This window comes from Phocoena phocoena, chromosome 11 (assembly GCF_963924675.1).
Source record: "Phocoena phocoena chromosome 11, mPhoPho1.1, whole genome shotgun sequence".
NCBI classification, from domain to species: domain Eukaryota; kingdom Metazoa; phylum Chordata; class Mammalia; order Artiodactyla; family Phocoenidae; genus Phocoena; species Phocoena phocoena.
Window position 1 is genome coordinate 99,026,706 of NC_089229.1, and position 14,552 is coordinate 99,041,257.

General features: G+C 61.3%; 1 protein-coding gene across 1 annotated transcript in view; it reads right to left on the minus strand.

Moving 5' to 3' along the window:
* Window positions 1-7,237: 7,237 nt before the first annotated feature.
* The window catches only part of TEAD4 (TEA domain transcription factor 4), a 62,027-nt gene continuing 54,712 nt past the window's right edge, over window positions 7,238-14,552 (minus strand). Inside the window, exons 11-13 of the mRNA XM_065888427.1 lie at window positions 8,586-8,726; window positions 7,611-7,763; window positions 7,238-7,525 (exon numbers count right to left, since the gene is read on the minus strand). Of these exons, the coding sequence (XP_065744499.1) occupies window positions 7,412-7,525; window positions 7,611-7,763; window positions 8,586-8,726 (408 nt within the window). The 3' untranslated portion in view covers window positions 7,238-7,411. The remainder of the gene's footprint in view (window positions 7,526-7,610; window positions 7,764-8,585; window positions 8,727-14,552) is intronic.

Genomic DNA, 14,552 nt, shown 5'->3' on the forward strand with positions numbered 1-14,552 from the left:
GGGTGTCCCTCCCTACTCAGGCAGAAGCTGAGAGTTCTTTCCCTTGGAGAGGACGATACAGTGTCCCCAGGGTGGGGGACACCAGGTCCAGTGGAACACAAGAGCCCCGTGCAGAACAGGGGTTCCGTACTGAACACTGGGGGTGGGGGGGCGGCACTTTTCTCCCACTTGGTTCCCAGGATGCTGGTGGCCGGATTGTTCTCCACAGCAAGAAACTGGGGGAGCCCTTTCCATGGAATCTGACCCGGCCAGGAAGCCCTGCCCTAAAGAAATCTGCATTCTAACACGAGAGCCCTGCCAGGTGGCCATGGATGCAGCCGGCCTCCCAAACCTGCCCACCCGCTCTGAGTCTCCCATGAGCGTCAGTGCCAGTCTTAAGTAGAGACGGACGACCGACGGTGACCTTCTGAGCAAAGGCTCTGGCGCAAACGACAAAGGCCAAAACAGACCCAGAGGAAACAGATCAGGCTGGGAGGAGGACCACGTCCCTGAAACCACTGCCACCCACAGGTCGAGCAATGAAGATGTGGCCCAGGAGATAGGGATGGGACGTTACCCCAGCTGCACCCCGGTCCCTCCTGCCCCTATTCCCACCTCAGCGCCCTCAGAGTGAAGGCTCGCTTCCCTGGGTCGTCTCGTGGCTACTCTTGCTGTCACCTCGGAGAGGCCTTCGATGGCCACCCGCTCCGAGGAAGCCCCACCGCCCCCCGCCCCGTCACTCCCTGACTCAGGAGTCCGGGAGCTTTTCCTGGAAAGGGCCACCATGAGCCAAGTATGGTCTCTGCCGCCACCTCCCAGCCCTGCATCGTAGCTCGAAAGCTGCCACGGACCCTGGGTCACAGTGACCATGACCTGTTCCAATGACACTCGATTTACCGACACTGGGACTGGAACCGCAGACCACTGTCACAGGTCACAGTGCTAGTCTCCTTTGGATTCTTTTTTCAACCATTCAAAAACATAAAAACCATTCTTAGCTCCCAGACTCTACAAAAGCAGACGGCGGGCCAGATACGGCCAAACCCTGTTCTAAGACATCCTCCTGTTCTCCCTTCATCAAAGCGCTGCTTCCTGCTCACTTACGTTTTCTTGTTGCTTTACCGTTCATCAGTCTCGCGGACCAGAACGGAAATTCCGTGAGAGCGAAGACCTCTGCACCCCCCTGGTCCCACCTGCCATGCTCACACCCAGAGCCATGCCTGGCACAGTCTGTGCTCAATAAATGCTCGCCGTGGGCCACACCAGCCGCCCCGCACCCGCGGGACAAGCTCTGGGGGACGGCCGGGCGCTCCCAGCCCGGCTCGCCCCTCACCCCCTCCTTTCCCAGTCCTTCCCTCTCTCCATCCCACACCCTAAGCCCCTCTGTGATGCCAGGGCTACCCACGAACCTGAGCGCCGCGAAAAGCCCACAGTCAGCGCTGTCCCTACAGCTCCCTGGCCTGAGGGGAGGGCGTAGTGTCAGGTGGCTGGCAGCCGCCACCTTTGGGATGAGACTGGTAGACCAAGGCCCCCCGTGGGCACCACTCAGAGGGAGAGAGCTGGGGGGATTTGCTCCAGGCTAAGCAGGGATGCACAACGATCCCCTATGAACCCACAACCAGTAAGGATGAACGGAAGTGCTCACTAGGGTCTGAGGGATCCCACCGACCGAATGCTCACAGGCATCATAGCTTCTCAGCACCATGTCCTGGGACTCGTGGTGACCAAAGAGGAGCCATCTCTCACCCAGAGAAAAGGACTCGTCGATCCTTGGATGGGAGGATTCAGGCCCCCAAGGTGGAGACGGGGCCTCACACTCCCACCACTGCTGGCACTCGGTCCTTCGAGGTCACTCACGTCCCCGCTTGAACAGACTCACCAGCCACCGTCTGCGGGTGACCTGGCTTCCTGGAGAGGAAGGGCCCCCAGGAGGAGGGCAGGTGCTGACACACGTGCCCTGGGTCCCGGGTCCCAGGAACAGTGCTGCTCGGGTGAACTGGTAAAGTGGGTTTGGGGCCATCAGTCCGCCGCAACTCGCGGTTCTGATTCTGGCTAGCCAGTGCCGTGGGCCCACTCACTCCCGGGTCAAGGGCTAAAATCAAGTTCCTAGGAGGCCAAAGTAGGGACCACATCCTGCCAGGCACGGCCTGGACATCCTGCTTTGGTGGTTCTTCCAATCCAGGGGTGTCGAGTCCAGTTGTTCCTTATTAAGCACCTAACACTCCGCGTCTGAAACTGCGGCGCTCACAGAACCCGGAGCCTCGCAGGAGGTGGGAGGCGACTGACTGGCTCGGATGGCAGCCAAGGCACGTCCTCCCAAGGGCTCGGACTGGCTGGACGTTACCCCGAGCGCGGCCCCTGCTCCCGTCCTCTCGGGAGGGGCCGTCAGCTGATGGGCGGCTCTGAGACGCTGCTCCCCGTGGCCTGGTCCAGACTGGACGGCTCTGCAGCGGCTGCTTCGTGCTCCATCAACAGCGCCTGGGACTCCTTCGTTTCCATACAAAGAAATCACTCGCACAAAGGCCTTTGTGTGTGGAGCAGACTTTACTGAAGGTGTGGAGACAAAGGGGGTTTACAGAGCAGAATACAAAAAACTTAAAGTTGAATCAGACATCCATGAGCTCAGAGACACGGTCTTCTCCCGCTGGGCTCCAGCCTTCCGTGAAGGTGCGTGCCCACCACACCCGTCCTGTCTCATGAAGTAACACAAAAACCAAATTCTGGACAGTTTCTTATTCAGAGTGGCTTGGCCCTCCCTTTATTTTCTCAATGAAGAACACCTGCTCCCCTGTTTCTGACCCCAACGTGAGGAGGAAAGTCTGCCCGGCCCGGAGCCCCGAGGCCTCCTCTCTGCCTTTCAAGGGGCATCGAAGCAGAGCTTTTGCCTCTCTAACGATGAGCGTGTGTGTGTGTGTGTGTGTGTATACGTCTGTGTCTATGTGGTGTGTGGTACACGCATGTGTGTACGTGATGAGTGTGTGTGTAAGCATGTATGTGTATACACTGTGTGTGCAGGTGTGTGTGTGTGTATACAGTGAGTAGGTATGTGGTGAGCGTATGCGTGTGTGTAGGTGTATATAGTGCGTAGGGGTGTATGTGTGTGTGTGTGTATTCAGCGTGTGAGTGCTGTGTGAACACGTGAGCGTCTGTGGCTGGGGTGGGACGGTCCTCTTCGCCCGACTCGCTGCCCCGCTGCGCCCCGCGGGCCAGGTGTGGGCCCACCCCCTCACAGGTGTGGACCCCTCCCCTCACAGGTGTGGGCCTGCCCCTCACAGGTGTGGGCCCGCCCCTCACAGGTGTGGACCCCTCCCCTCACAGGTGTGGGCCCGCCCCTCACAGGTGTGGACCTGCCCCCTCACAGGTGTGGGCCCGCCCCTCACAGGTGTGGACCCCTCCCCTCACAGGTGTGGACCCCTCCCCTCACAGGTGTGGACCTGCCCCCTCACAGGTGTGGGCCCGCCCCTCACAGGTGTGGACCCCTCCCCTCACAGGTGTGGACCCCTCCCCTCACAGGTGTGGGCCCGCCCCTCACAGGTGTGGACCTGCCCCCTCACAGGTGCAGTCACCTTCCTCCTCCCCACAGTCAGCCCACTTTATTCCCATTTCACACACGAGGTTACAAAGGTTCCCGGAGGGTAAGTCACTCGCCCAAGGTCACACGACTTGTAAGAAGCCAGCTCAGTCCTGGAGCAGCCTGGCTCCGGGGCTTCCGTTCTCAAGGACAACTTCTCCGGAGTTACCTTCTCGTTTCCGGCTTGGGCAGTAATGTCAGAAGGGGTCAAGCGCGGTGGCCTCTGGGATGAGGGGGAAATCAAGCCCGCCCCCGCTCCAGCTCGAGTCCCTCCTCCAGGCAGGTTGCAGCCCAGGTGTGCACGGGTGGCCCGGTCCCTGTGGGGCTCCCTGCTGTCGCCACCCCTGCTAACAAGGGACACCTGGGCCCTGCTCCACCCCACTGCCCTCCGAGCCCCGTGGGCGGGCCAGGGAGCAGGGGCCCCAAGCTGGCACACACAGCCCCGCGCTCCTCAGCCCGGCTCCGGTCCCAGAAGGGCAGGGCCGCGTCACACGCGCCTCCCAAACTCCTGCCACACGCAGAAGGTCATTGGTGGTCACTGGGGCACTGTCTGCTGGGCCATCGGACCCCACAGGTCAGGCACCCATCCTGCTTCCACGTCCCCGCCTGCTGACTGCTGATGATGTCAGCAGTGTCCTATCCCGCAGGCTCGGGGACACCCACCCATCACCCCTCCCGGGCCCAAAAGGCACGGGTCACACACCTTGCACACGGGCACCCTTCAGACGTTCATCAGGCACCTGCTGTGTTCCAGACGTGGGTTCAGGTTACAGAAAGTGACAGAGCAGGGCAGCTACAGTCTCCCCAGCCAGATGCTGAGTCCAGGGGGCGAGGCTGACTCAGAAACAAGGACGCGCACTGCTCTGTGGTCCACGGCCACCCAGTGTTGTTTCCCAAAAATCAGACCTGACAGTCTTACTCCCTTGCTTAAAACACTTCCAGGACCTCCCATCACACGCAGAAAAAGCCGAAGCCCTTCCCGAGCGTGGGGGCAGGGCCTGGGCCGGATCTGGGCCTGCATCTCTGGGTTCCTGATGTGGCTTCCCTCGCTGTCCCCAGGACACGCGTCACGCCTGCCCCCCAGGCCGCGGCCTCAGCGCCCTCTCCTCCTGTCAGCACCCGTCAGTCTGCACGTCCTTCACCCGCTCACTTTGTCTTCCCTCCTCAGTAAAACGCAAGCTCCCAGGGCCCCCGTCTGTCTCGGCCATCAGTACGTCCCGCGCCTGGTACGAAGCAGAAGTTAAATAAACGTGTGTTAAGCGAGTGAATAAATGCATTCAGCCTCAAGCAAGTTAGCCGGCCTCTCCAGACCCCACTTTCCTCATCTTTAAAATGGGGAGAGCACAGCACCCCCGGGTGAGGATGGAAGAGGTGACACAGGCCCTCTGTCCAGGGACGCGTGGCAGGTGCCCTGACGGGTTGTGAATGGAACGCTTTCTCCACGCCAGGACAGGAGCAACCGGCCCTTCTGCGGGAGAAGACGTGGCTCCACGCTGGCTCTTGAAGAATGAGTGACAGTTCTCCAGGGCCTGCTAGCCAGGGGACATGCGGTGCCAGAGCCAAAAGGCGGGGAGGGGCGCAGGGGGGTGTCAGATGAGGCTGCAGGAGAGGCGGGGCCGGGTCGGGTCTCCCATTTGCGGGCCCCGAGGGTCATGGTCTGCACGACACCGCGGGGAGAGGCGCCTGCATCTGTGTTCTCCGTGGCTGACCGGCTTGGATTTTCCAGCTCTAAGTAGGTTACTGTCCCTTAGGCTACTGAGGTCAGTTCCTAAAGAGAAGGGAAGACTCACAGCCAACGCGTGGACCCGACAGCTGCACTGGCAGCCCTCACCCACAATACAAAACGAGGGACCTAGTCTGTGCATCCGTCCCGGGGCCCAGAGGCTGCTCACACACGCTTCTCAAGCCCTTGCTGGAAGGTTCAGTCGTGCTGGGAGGGCAGGCGTCACGAGCTCCCCTGATTCTGACAGCGCTGGAAACAGGGGCTGGGAGGGGGGAGGGCGGGAGAGCCTTAGCAGACACTAACCAGAGGAGGACGTGTGAGTGCTTCTCAGGGACCCCAAGGCCCCCTCCACATCACATCATCCACAAGGGAGAGCTGGGTCCCCGCACGCACGAGGGTCACGCAACTTGGCATGGAGCCTAGCAGCCGTCCACAGGCTGCTTACCTAGACGTTGCCCCTCTTTCACGGGGCAGCCCCTCTCAATTTCCCCCTCATCCCCGAACCTTCCACGCCCTGCCCCCTCCCACCTCTGAACTCCAGCTGCTCTGAGGACCGCTCGCCCCACTTAAGAGTTTTCCAGGTTGACTTCTCAGATTGCAAGGAGTCAGATGCTATGAATAATAACGCATATGTATCGAACACGCTTGTGTGCTCGGCACCGTGCTAGGCACTCTGCATACACGAGGTAGGTACTGTTGTTATACCCATTTTACAGACGGGGAAACTGAGGCACAGTGAAATTAGGTAGCTTGGCCCAAGGCCACACAGCTAGCCTGTAGCTGAGCACCAGATTCCAATCCTAGCAGCCTGACTCCAGAGCCCTCGCTCCTAACTGCTCCCTAACAGCTCCTCAACGTCGTCTTCCTCGCTTCTTATCCCCATACATCTCCCTGAGTGCTGGGCACACACACCACCTGCAGGTTGAATCTTGCTCCCCTTCGGCCCCAGGCTCCCGGAATTGTGGTTCCCCGCTAGAGAAGGTGATACCAAATGGCCGCTAGATGGCAGCAAAGAGCCGGGCCCCGAGAGCCCCGAGGGCAGGGATAAGGCGGTGGTAAGAATGTCTACTGCACCAGGCCCTTTACCGACGGGATCTTTCCTCCTCACTGCGCCCATCCCCCTTTACAGCGAGGAAGGACACTCACGCTGGGACAGCTCGGGCAGCAGGGAACACGAGGACTGAGGCCAGTTCCCAGGAGAAACAGACCAGGGAAATCCCTCGGCGGGTCCCCTCCAGGCGCAGTGGGGAGGGGGGCACAGAACCTGACCTTTAGGTAGGGAGTGGACTTAGGGAGGGCGTGGACGGCCTGGGCTGCTCCAAGGCGGCACCCGGCAGGCTTCTTGGCTGGGAGGGGTTTGCGGTGAGACCCACAGACCATGCAGACTGCGTGGTCTCAGAAACCACTGGTCCACCGCAGACCTCTGACCAACTGTCTTGGCCTTCACCACCACAGAGGAGGCCGCGTGACTCCGGCCTCACCGGCCACACTCAAAAGCTGGCTGCACCACTGTACTCCCACCCTCGCTGTCTCGGGATCCCCTGACCGCCCCCCACCCCCCCCGGCCCAGGCAGCCAGCGTGGCCTGATGAAAACTACCTAAAGAGCGCTGACCGCGTCCACTTCCAACCTCCCGAGAGTTCAGTCACCTCCACACCTGAAACCCACCCCACCCCGGGACTGGTCTGCGCCTCCCCGTCGGCTGTCCTGGGGCAGCAGCAGCAGAGGTGGCCAGGGCGGATGCATCCGTCTCTCCCAGCTGGCCAAGGACCCACGCCCCCCTCAGGCCTCCCAGCGTGGCCGGCAGCGGCTGACCCGTCTTGAGCTTCAGCGTCTGGACGTTCCTGGCTGAGTCCACGGGGGCCTTGGCTTCAGGACCGCACCCCGGGGCTGCTTCCGGCCCGCTTCCCAGCCAGCGCCCGCTCCCTCAGCCCCTCCCGAGGCTCCCACAGCCAGACGGGGCCCCTGAAGGTGCCCAGATCTCGCGTTTATTGGGCTTAGGTACTGTGGGTTCATGTTCCTGGGTAGAAGAGTCATGACCTCGACTCTCCTGGCGCTTTGTGGGGGCTGCCCCCGCGGGTCCCCACCCCACGTCCCTGCGCACACGATGTCTTGCCCCCCTCCCTGCTCCCCGGTCTCTTATTCCTTCACCAGCCGGTAGATGTGGTGCTGAGTCCCGTGCTCGCTGGCCGACACCTCGAAGACGTACGCGACGCACAGCAGCGTCTCCTGCGTGTCTCTGTTGGTGACCACCTGCAGGGGTGAGGGGAGGAGGGAGACAGCATGCCACCTTTCCTGCCCACCGCCCACTCTCACCCCCACCCCTGCGCACACACACCTGCAGGATGGTGAAGTTCTCTAGCACGCTGTTCATCATGTACTTCTCGGGCAGGTGCTTCAGCTTGTGGATGAAGTTGATCATGTACTCGCAGAGCGGCGAGCGGTGGATGCGGTAGGAGTAGTGGCCATTCTCGTAGCGCGCGTACTCAGTCTGTGGGGCCCGGGGACAGCGGAGCTTAGGAGGCCGCCGCCCGCAGGCCCCGGGAAGGAAGCTCCACAACCCAACCGGCCTTAAGTGGGAAGGACGGGCAGAGCCCAGGGAGTCCTCGAGACAGAGCACCCCCCGCCCCCCATGACCCAGACGCCGGGTATCGGAGGAAGGAGCTTCAAGACGTGGAGACGAAGACGGAATGACAGCTCAATCCCGGCCGCACATGGGGGACGGGCCACAGGGACCTTGTGGCCACGGAACCGTCACGTATGTGTAGCTACACATCTGGGCACATACACACAGGCATGCACACAAGTGAGTGCGTGTAAACGGACGGCATCTGACTCGGGTTGGTGGGCTACGTCGGTGTCAACAGCCAGGTTACTAATGGTCCACTCTAGGTATGTAAGATGCTGCCATCGGGGCAACTAGGGAAGGGATTACCATTGCACGTGGATCCACAACGATCTCAAAATTAACATTTCACTGGAAATAACTAACTCGAAGAGCTTCTCAGAGACCGCTGCTGCCCGGAACCACCCGAGGGGTCGTGGGGAGCTCAGCTCTGGGGTGCTGGAATGGCTCCCCGTGACCTGACGGGCAAGAGGTGAGGCCCACCAGGATGGGGAGGTGCTCTGCTTGTGTTGGACGGGAGGTGGGCTGTCAATGAAGAGGCACGGCGAGGGTCAGACCGCATTCATTCAGACATATCTGGGCGCAGAGGCGAGAAGCCCGGGCCGCAGGGGCGCGACGGTCTGGCGCCCGGGCCGCAGGGGCGCGACAGTCTGGCGCCCGGGTGGGCGAGCAGCGGCGTGTGCTCACCTCCAGTTTCTCCACCACCTGCTTGCCGAAGGAGCAGACCTTGGTGGAGCAGGTGATGGTCATGTTCTCAGGACTCTCGTACTGGCTGGACACCCCATAGAAGGAGCTGCCCTCATCCTCGATGTTGGTGTTGAGGTCTGCCTGGAGGGAGACAAGGGGAGACCAAGGAGGGGCGGTAACTCAGAGGTGCCCTGTTGGGGGCGGCACTGAGGAGGCCTCTGGGGCCACAGCCCAGGCCCCAGGGCCAGGACGCCATCGGGGGGCTCAGAAAAAACGTGGACGCAGGACCTCGGAAAGCTCCCTCATCCATCCACACGCAGGCCTGGTGTAAAGTCAGGCCGTGTGCCCCAAACAATGGCAAGAACCTGGGCCTGCATCAGCTCCCAGCCCTGCTGCCCACCGGGTGCCAACAGCCCAGCAGACGGGGCCCCCAATCGGTCTTTAGAACATTAGGGCCCTGCCAGTGTCCCTTCAGCAGTGGCTCTGGGGGCCTGGCCTCCCGCCATCTCTGGGGCACCGCGAGCCCGGCCACCCTTGACCTTCTGCATCTCTGTTCTGCCTCCGGACCAATCTCCCCAACACCGGCCTCCTTCCGCTGGGCTCCTCTGCAATTGTTCTGAGAGCTCTGTGCCCGACAGAAGTCTGGCTAGCACCCTCTCATCGAGCCCGTTTGCCAAAGGGAACCCCTCCCCAGCCTGGCGTGGGAGCCCCCGGGCCTCTGATCAGCTTCGTGCCTGATGGCAGGGTCCAGGACGCCTCCTGCTGCGTGTTGGGGCGATTCGAAGTTGCCCCCCCAAGAAAAGGTGGGTAATAAGACTCATGACTTCACACCCACTCCCTGCGAGGGGGACAAGGCAGGACGGGGGCCTCAGTTTGATCTCAGGCTCCCCGACTGCGGGCCTTGCCCAAGGCCACAGAGTGGATGAGTCACGGGCCCTGGGTCCTCAGGCTCCAACTTTGCTGCTTCTCCCACCCAGCCGAGAGACGCTGGGTGAGGCTGTTCGGTGCCTCGGCGAAGCCCCCAACCACTGAGGGGTCCCCATCCCGGAACCTGGGCTCCACAGCAAATCACCCCATTTGAGGTGCTAACAGAGCGGCTTCAGACTCAGAAGCAGTGTGCAAACATCACAAAAGGCTTATTCTTAGGGGGAAGCCTCTCCTCCCATCCACACAACTTGTCCCAGATCACTGCCCAGCAGGACCCAGAGTGCAGACCCACAAACGCAGGGGAGCTCCTGACCGCGATAAGGATTCTGACCCCAAGGACCTTTCTGCACAAAGTTACAGGGAGCCCCAGAACCCTGGGAAGTTTCCAGCAGGATTCAGAGCCGGGCCCCGGGCTGTTCTGCCCCTGGCCATCAAAGTCATTACTTTTCTCTCCTTTGGGGAAAGAAGTTTTCCAAGAGCAAGAAGACCCTCTAGACTGGCAGGGGGGCAACTGTCTTGGGCACAGCAGAAATTACAGAGCCACACACCGTGTCGACAGGGACCTGTATTTACTATTGTGAACTGACTACAACATAATGTTGAACAGAAAGAAAGAAAAAGAAGCGGTCATAAAGCAGAACGAGGATGTGTTACTTTTTTTTTTTTTTGCGGTACGCGGGCCTCTCACTGCTGTGGCCTCTCCCGTTGCGGAGCACAGGCTCCGGACGCGCAGGCTCAGCGGCCATGGCTCACGGGCCCAGCCGCTCCACAGCATGTGGGATCTTCCCGGACCGGGGCACGAACCCGCGTCCCCTGCATCGGCAGGCGGACTCTCAACCACTGCGCCACCAGGGAAGCCCCGAGGATGTGTTACCTTTATGATGAAAATAAAGGCTGTTTCCATGTTGACCTAGATGGCATACATTTCAGTGTGCCCAGCAAGGGCTTTCACGGGGCCGTTAGGAAGAAAGAAGAAAATGAATTACAGGGACTTCCCTGGCCGCCCAGGGGTTAGGACTTTGCACTTGCACTGCTGGGGGCCTGGGTTCAATCCCTGGTTGGGGAACAAAGATCCCGCAAGCTGCACGGCATGGCCAAAAAAAAGAAAAGGAGAAAACTAAACTCCAAAACGAGCAGCAGTCTCCCGCATCTGTGGTGGGCGTGGGGCAGGGCAGGGGGCGCCCAGGGGCCTGCGGTGGGCTGGGAATTAGTTGCTGCCCCGGGGACAGCACCAGCTCTCTGTCTCCTGTTCTCTCTACTGAGTCATACGCTTCTCCTCGGAGACCCAGTTCGTCGGACGTCCTCAAAAAGGCCTGGGGGACAGTTCGTGTGTGCTTGAGATACATGAGCGCAGGGCAGGAACGTGGACCGTGCCTGGAAAAGAGCTGGCAGGGAGCCCGGCTCCTGGGGAGGGCAGGCGCCCGGACGAGGGGGCGAGGCCAGGACGTGAACTGATGTCTGCCGGATGCAGCCACCGCCGTCCTCCTCCTGATTGATGCTATTCACGTAGCACTCACCACACGCCCCACTCCACCCCTAACGGTTTCTTTCAAATCAACTCATTCTTATTCTAAGCAGTCATATCCGTGACATCAGGGATTCTGTTTCTCCTAATAGATATGAAAACAACCACCTAACTGTTAATGAAGAAATGTGAATCCGTGCACTGTGCACCGGGCTCGGGCAGGGCTGGCATGGCCCCTCCAGGCTCTCCCCAGCGCACAAGGTAGCAGCTGCCCAGCACCCCGCGGGGATGGGACGTGCCGTCACCACCCTGTGCTGGCAGGGCCTGGCCTTGCCCCTTCCAGATGGTAAGCACACTCGAGGCGGGAACCAAGCTCTCCCAGGGCTCAGGCCCGGCACGCGGCGTGCCTTCCACAGAGTGGCACGGAGCTGTTGAAACTCCCCTCTCGGCTGCTCTGGGTGTGAAGCGGTCCTGTGCTCACAAGGGGGACCTCCACCCCCTGCACCCTGGCCAGTCCTCGGAGCCCCGCCCCGGCTCAAAGACACTCCAGGGGCTTCTGGCATCGCCTCCCACTCGCCTGGTCCTTCCAGTCGCTCCATTGCCTGTTTATCCTGCCTGGCCCAGCATGGCCAGGACAGGGGGCGCCCAAAGAGGCTGCAGGGCTGTCTCTGCTCTCATGGAGTGTGTGACTTTTGGGGGAGCAGGTAGAATGGGTGAGCTGGTGCTTGAGAGAGAGAGAGAGAGAGAGAGAGAAGGAGATGGGGCAGAGATGAAAGTCTCAGACACCTCATCTGGCTCAGACGTTGGCGGTCCAATGTCTGCCCCAGAACCTACCCTATGGTCCCACTGCTTGGTCCCGGGGGACCCCGGCCAGCGAAAAGCGCACACCCCACAGCACCTCACCATCCTCGGTGCCATCCTAATTACAACCCACCACCTCCTGCAGCCCCACCGCGTACCCCCCAATCTGAGAACCTCCCCGCACACGCTCAGCGTCTCTGCCTTCTCAGCCTGAGAGCAAAGCTGCCCCCCACGTTACCCTGAGAGCGCCCCCGCGGCCCCCTGCCCTCCACCCTATTCATAGCTACAGTGCAGTGGAAGCTCACAGGCTGGGCCTGGAACAGGTGCAGCGGATCGGGTGGCTGACAGATGAGCCGGGACAGCCGGGCCTGGGGGCCAGGGGGCTCAGATTCATTGTTATGGGCTGGTATGTGCCTGGGAGAAATGTCAGGGCCCTTCGACGGAGGAAGGTCTGGGGTACTGTCCTCCCTGTCCGGCCTCGGCCCAGCTCTGCCCGGCATTTTCAATCTGCAGACTGGAGTTCACGGCCATCAGTGTGTAAGAGTCCCCTCTCCCACCGCCTAAGGACAGAGGTGGCCTCTGCTGGTCTCACATGTCCTGGGGGAGTTGGGAGCTTCTCAGCCCCTGCATCTCACATCCACGGAGCACAGCCTGACACCCAACCCCTCCTGCCCCCAATGCCACCGCCAGCTGGAACCGATGAGTCCCGGCGGCCCACGAGCCGGCCACTTACTACCCATCCCCACCAAAGAGAACAGTACCATCGGCAGGAGGGGGACAGGAGGCCGAGCTGGGACATCAAAGTCCTCCTCCCACTCCAAGCGGGCTCTGACCCACTCCGCAGCCTGCGTGCCCGGGGCCCGGGGCCGGACGAGAAAACCGCCAGGCTTTGGGGTGGAGCGAGGGGGGTGTGTGGCGACACTGTCCTCTCCTGGCAGCATCCCTTCCTAATTGTGTGGTCAGTCTCACACCAGCTACAGGCCAGGGCACAGGAGAAGAGGGTTCCAGACGGCTAGGGCGCCGAGGCTGCCTCGGAGGACCCCAAGTCCCGTGGTTAGCACTCAGGAGACCTTCCTCTCCCACATCCCAGGTCTGTCCTTCCCTGGTGCCTCTACCTTCCCCACGCAGGAGGAGAGGGACCGGATGACAGCCAAGGTGCCCTGGCCGCCCACGTGCCCACCCTCCCACCCCCAGCCGACCCCACTCATCAGGGTCCTAGGACACAAGCCCCTCGCAGGCCCTCCGGAACAAAGTACTGACTTTTCAGGTGGAGAAACAGGGCCCACAGGAGCCGAGACTCCCTCGGGACACAGCTCTCCAGCTGGGCCCTCTGCTGCCTGCCTCGCTCTCCTGACACGCTGGGAGGGCTCACTGGCAGCCCACCCCCTCCCACACAGAGCAGGCGAGACCTGCTCTGATTCTCCCACTCGGAACGCAAGCTCCTATCGGGTCCGCACGGCACGGGCTGTGTGCGCAGCCTGTGGACGGAGCACAGCGGCCTGGCGTGGAACCTGCCCAATCACGCTGCCCAGCACCACCGTCTCCACCTTCTCTCCTCCCCTCACCCCCACCTCCAGCCTCCCCAGACTCAGGAGGAAGGAGAGGACGAGGGCCGCGAGCCAGGTAGGAGAAGGATCCTCCGGTCCTCCTTTCCACCTGCCAGCTCTGATCTCTAGGCAGGACACCCCTGCCCATCTCCTGGAAGGGAAGCCTGGGCTCTAGAAGCCCCAAGAAGCCCCAGTGCCCGGCTCGACACTGAATGCACAGCTGAGACTGCTCTCTCCCTGCCCCCACTAGCTGCCCTTCCTCAGGGGCGCAGGGCCCTTTTTTAGGCTACCCAGAGCCTTCTCCACCAGAAGCAGGGGGAGCACGGGGCCGCACGGGGGACCCCAGCCACCCGGCAAGGCAGGATGGTGTGGGGTGACGGTTCCGAGCACACTCCCAGAGCGGGGCTGGCTGGCACTGATCCTGCTTCTGTCACTGCGAACTGGGCTGCCCGGCACATTCTTTCACCTCTCTGTGCCTCACCTTCCCCTGTACGGAACGAGGCTGTCAGCTGTACCTCCCTTCAGAGGTGTGGCAAGGATGAAACGTGCTAGTACAAGTCAGGCTATGAACAGTGCCTGGGGTGACCTGCCGCCGCCTGCCTTGATCTACCTCGGCGTGTGCATCACAAGAAGGACTACAGGAGCAAGGCTTGCCCAGGCTGGGGGTCTCAGAGCCAGACCCTTGCTTACTCCATGCCTCAGTCTCCCCATCTGTGAAATGGGGGCCTAGGATGGCTCTCACTTGGATGGTGGCTAGAAGAATACAGAATACTGTCACCCCAGTATGCTATCTGCCACGACCAGGGTGGTGTTCCCATACGCCTCCTGCCAGCCAGGCCTCCCTGGTCAGGGGTCACCTTAAATTGAACCCTCGGGGTAGCTGAGCCAAGGGCATACTTCCGAGTCAAGACTGAGCCTGGACAGGCTTGGGGGGTGGGGGAAGGAGTGGGCGACAGAGGGCGTAGGCTCTCCTAAGGAAAGGCCAGGAACCTCCCTGGACACACGCAGGAGGTGGGAGTCGCCACCGCTGGCCGGATGGTGCCCGTGTTAGTTGTCTGCTGACAACCAAGCCACTTGGTTCCAACTCCCATGCTCAGGGCTGGAAGGGAGAAGAGGGAGAAGAAAAAGGGAAATGAGATGGTTTAAGCCCTTCCTGAGAAAAGGGAGCCTGGCATCCTGCCTCGTACATCAGACTCTAAAGCCAGCCTCTCCACTGAGGCCCTAAGG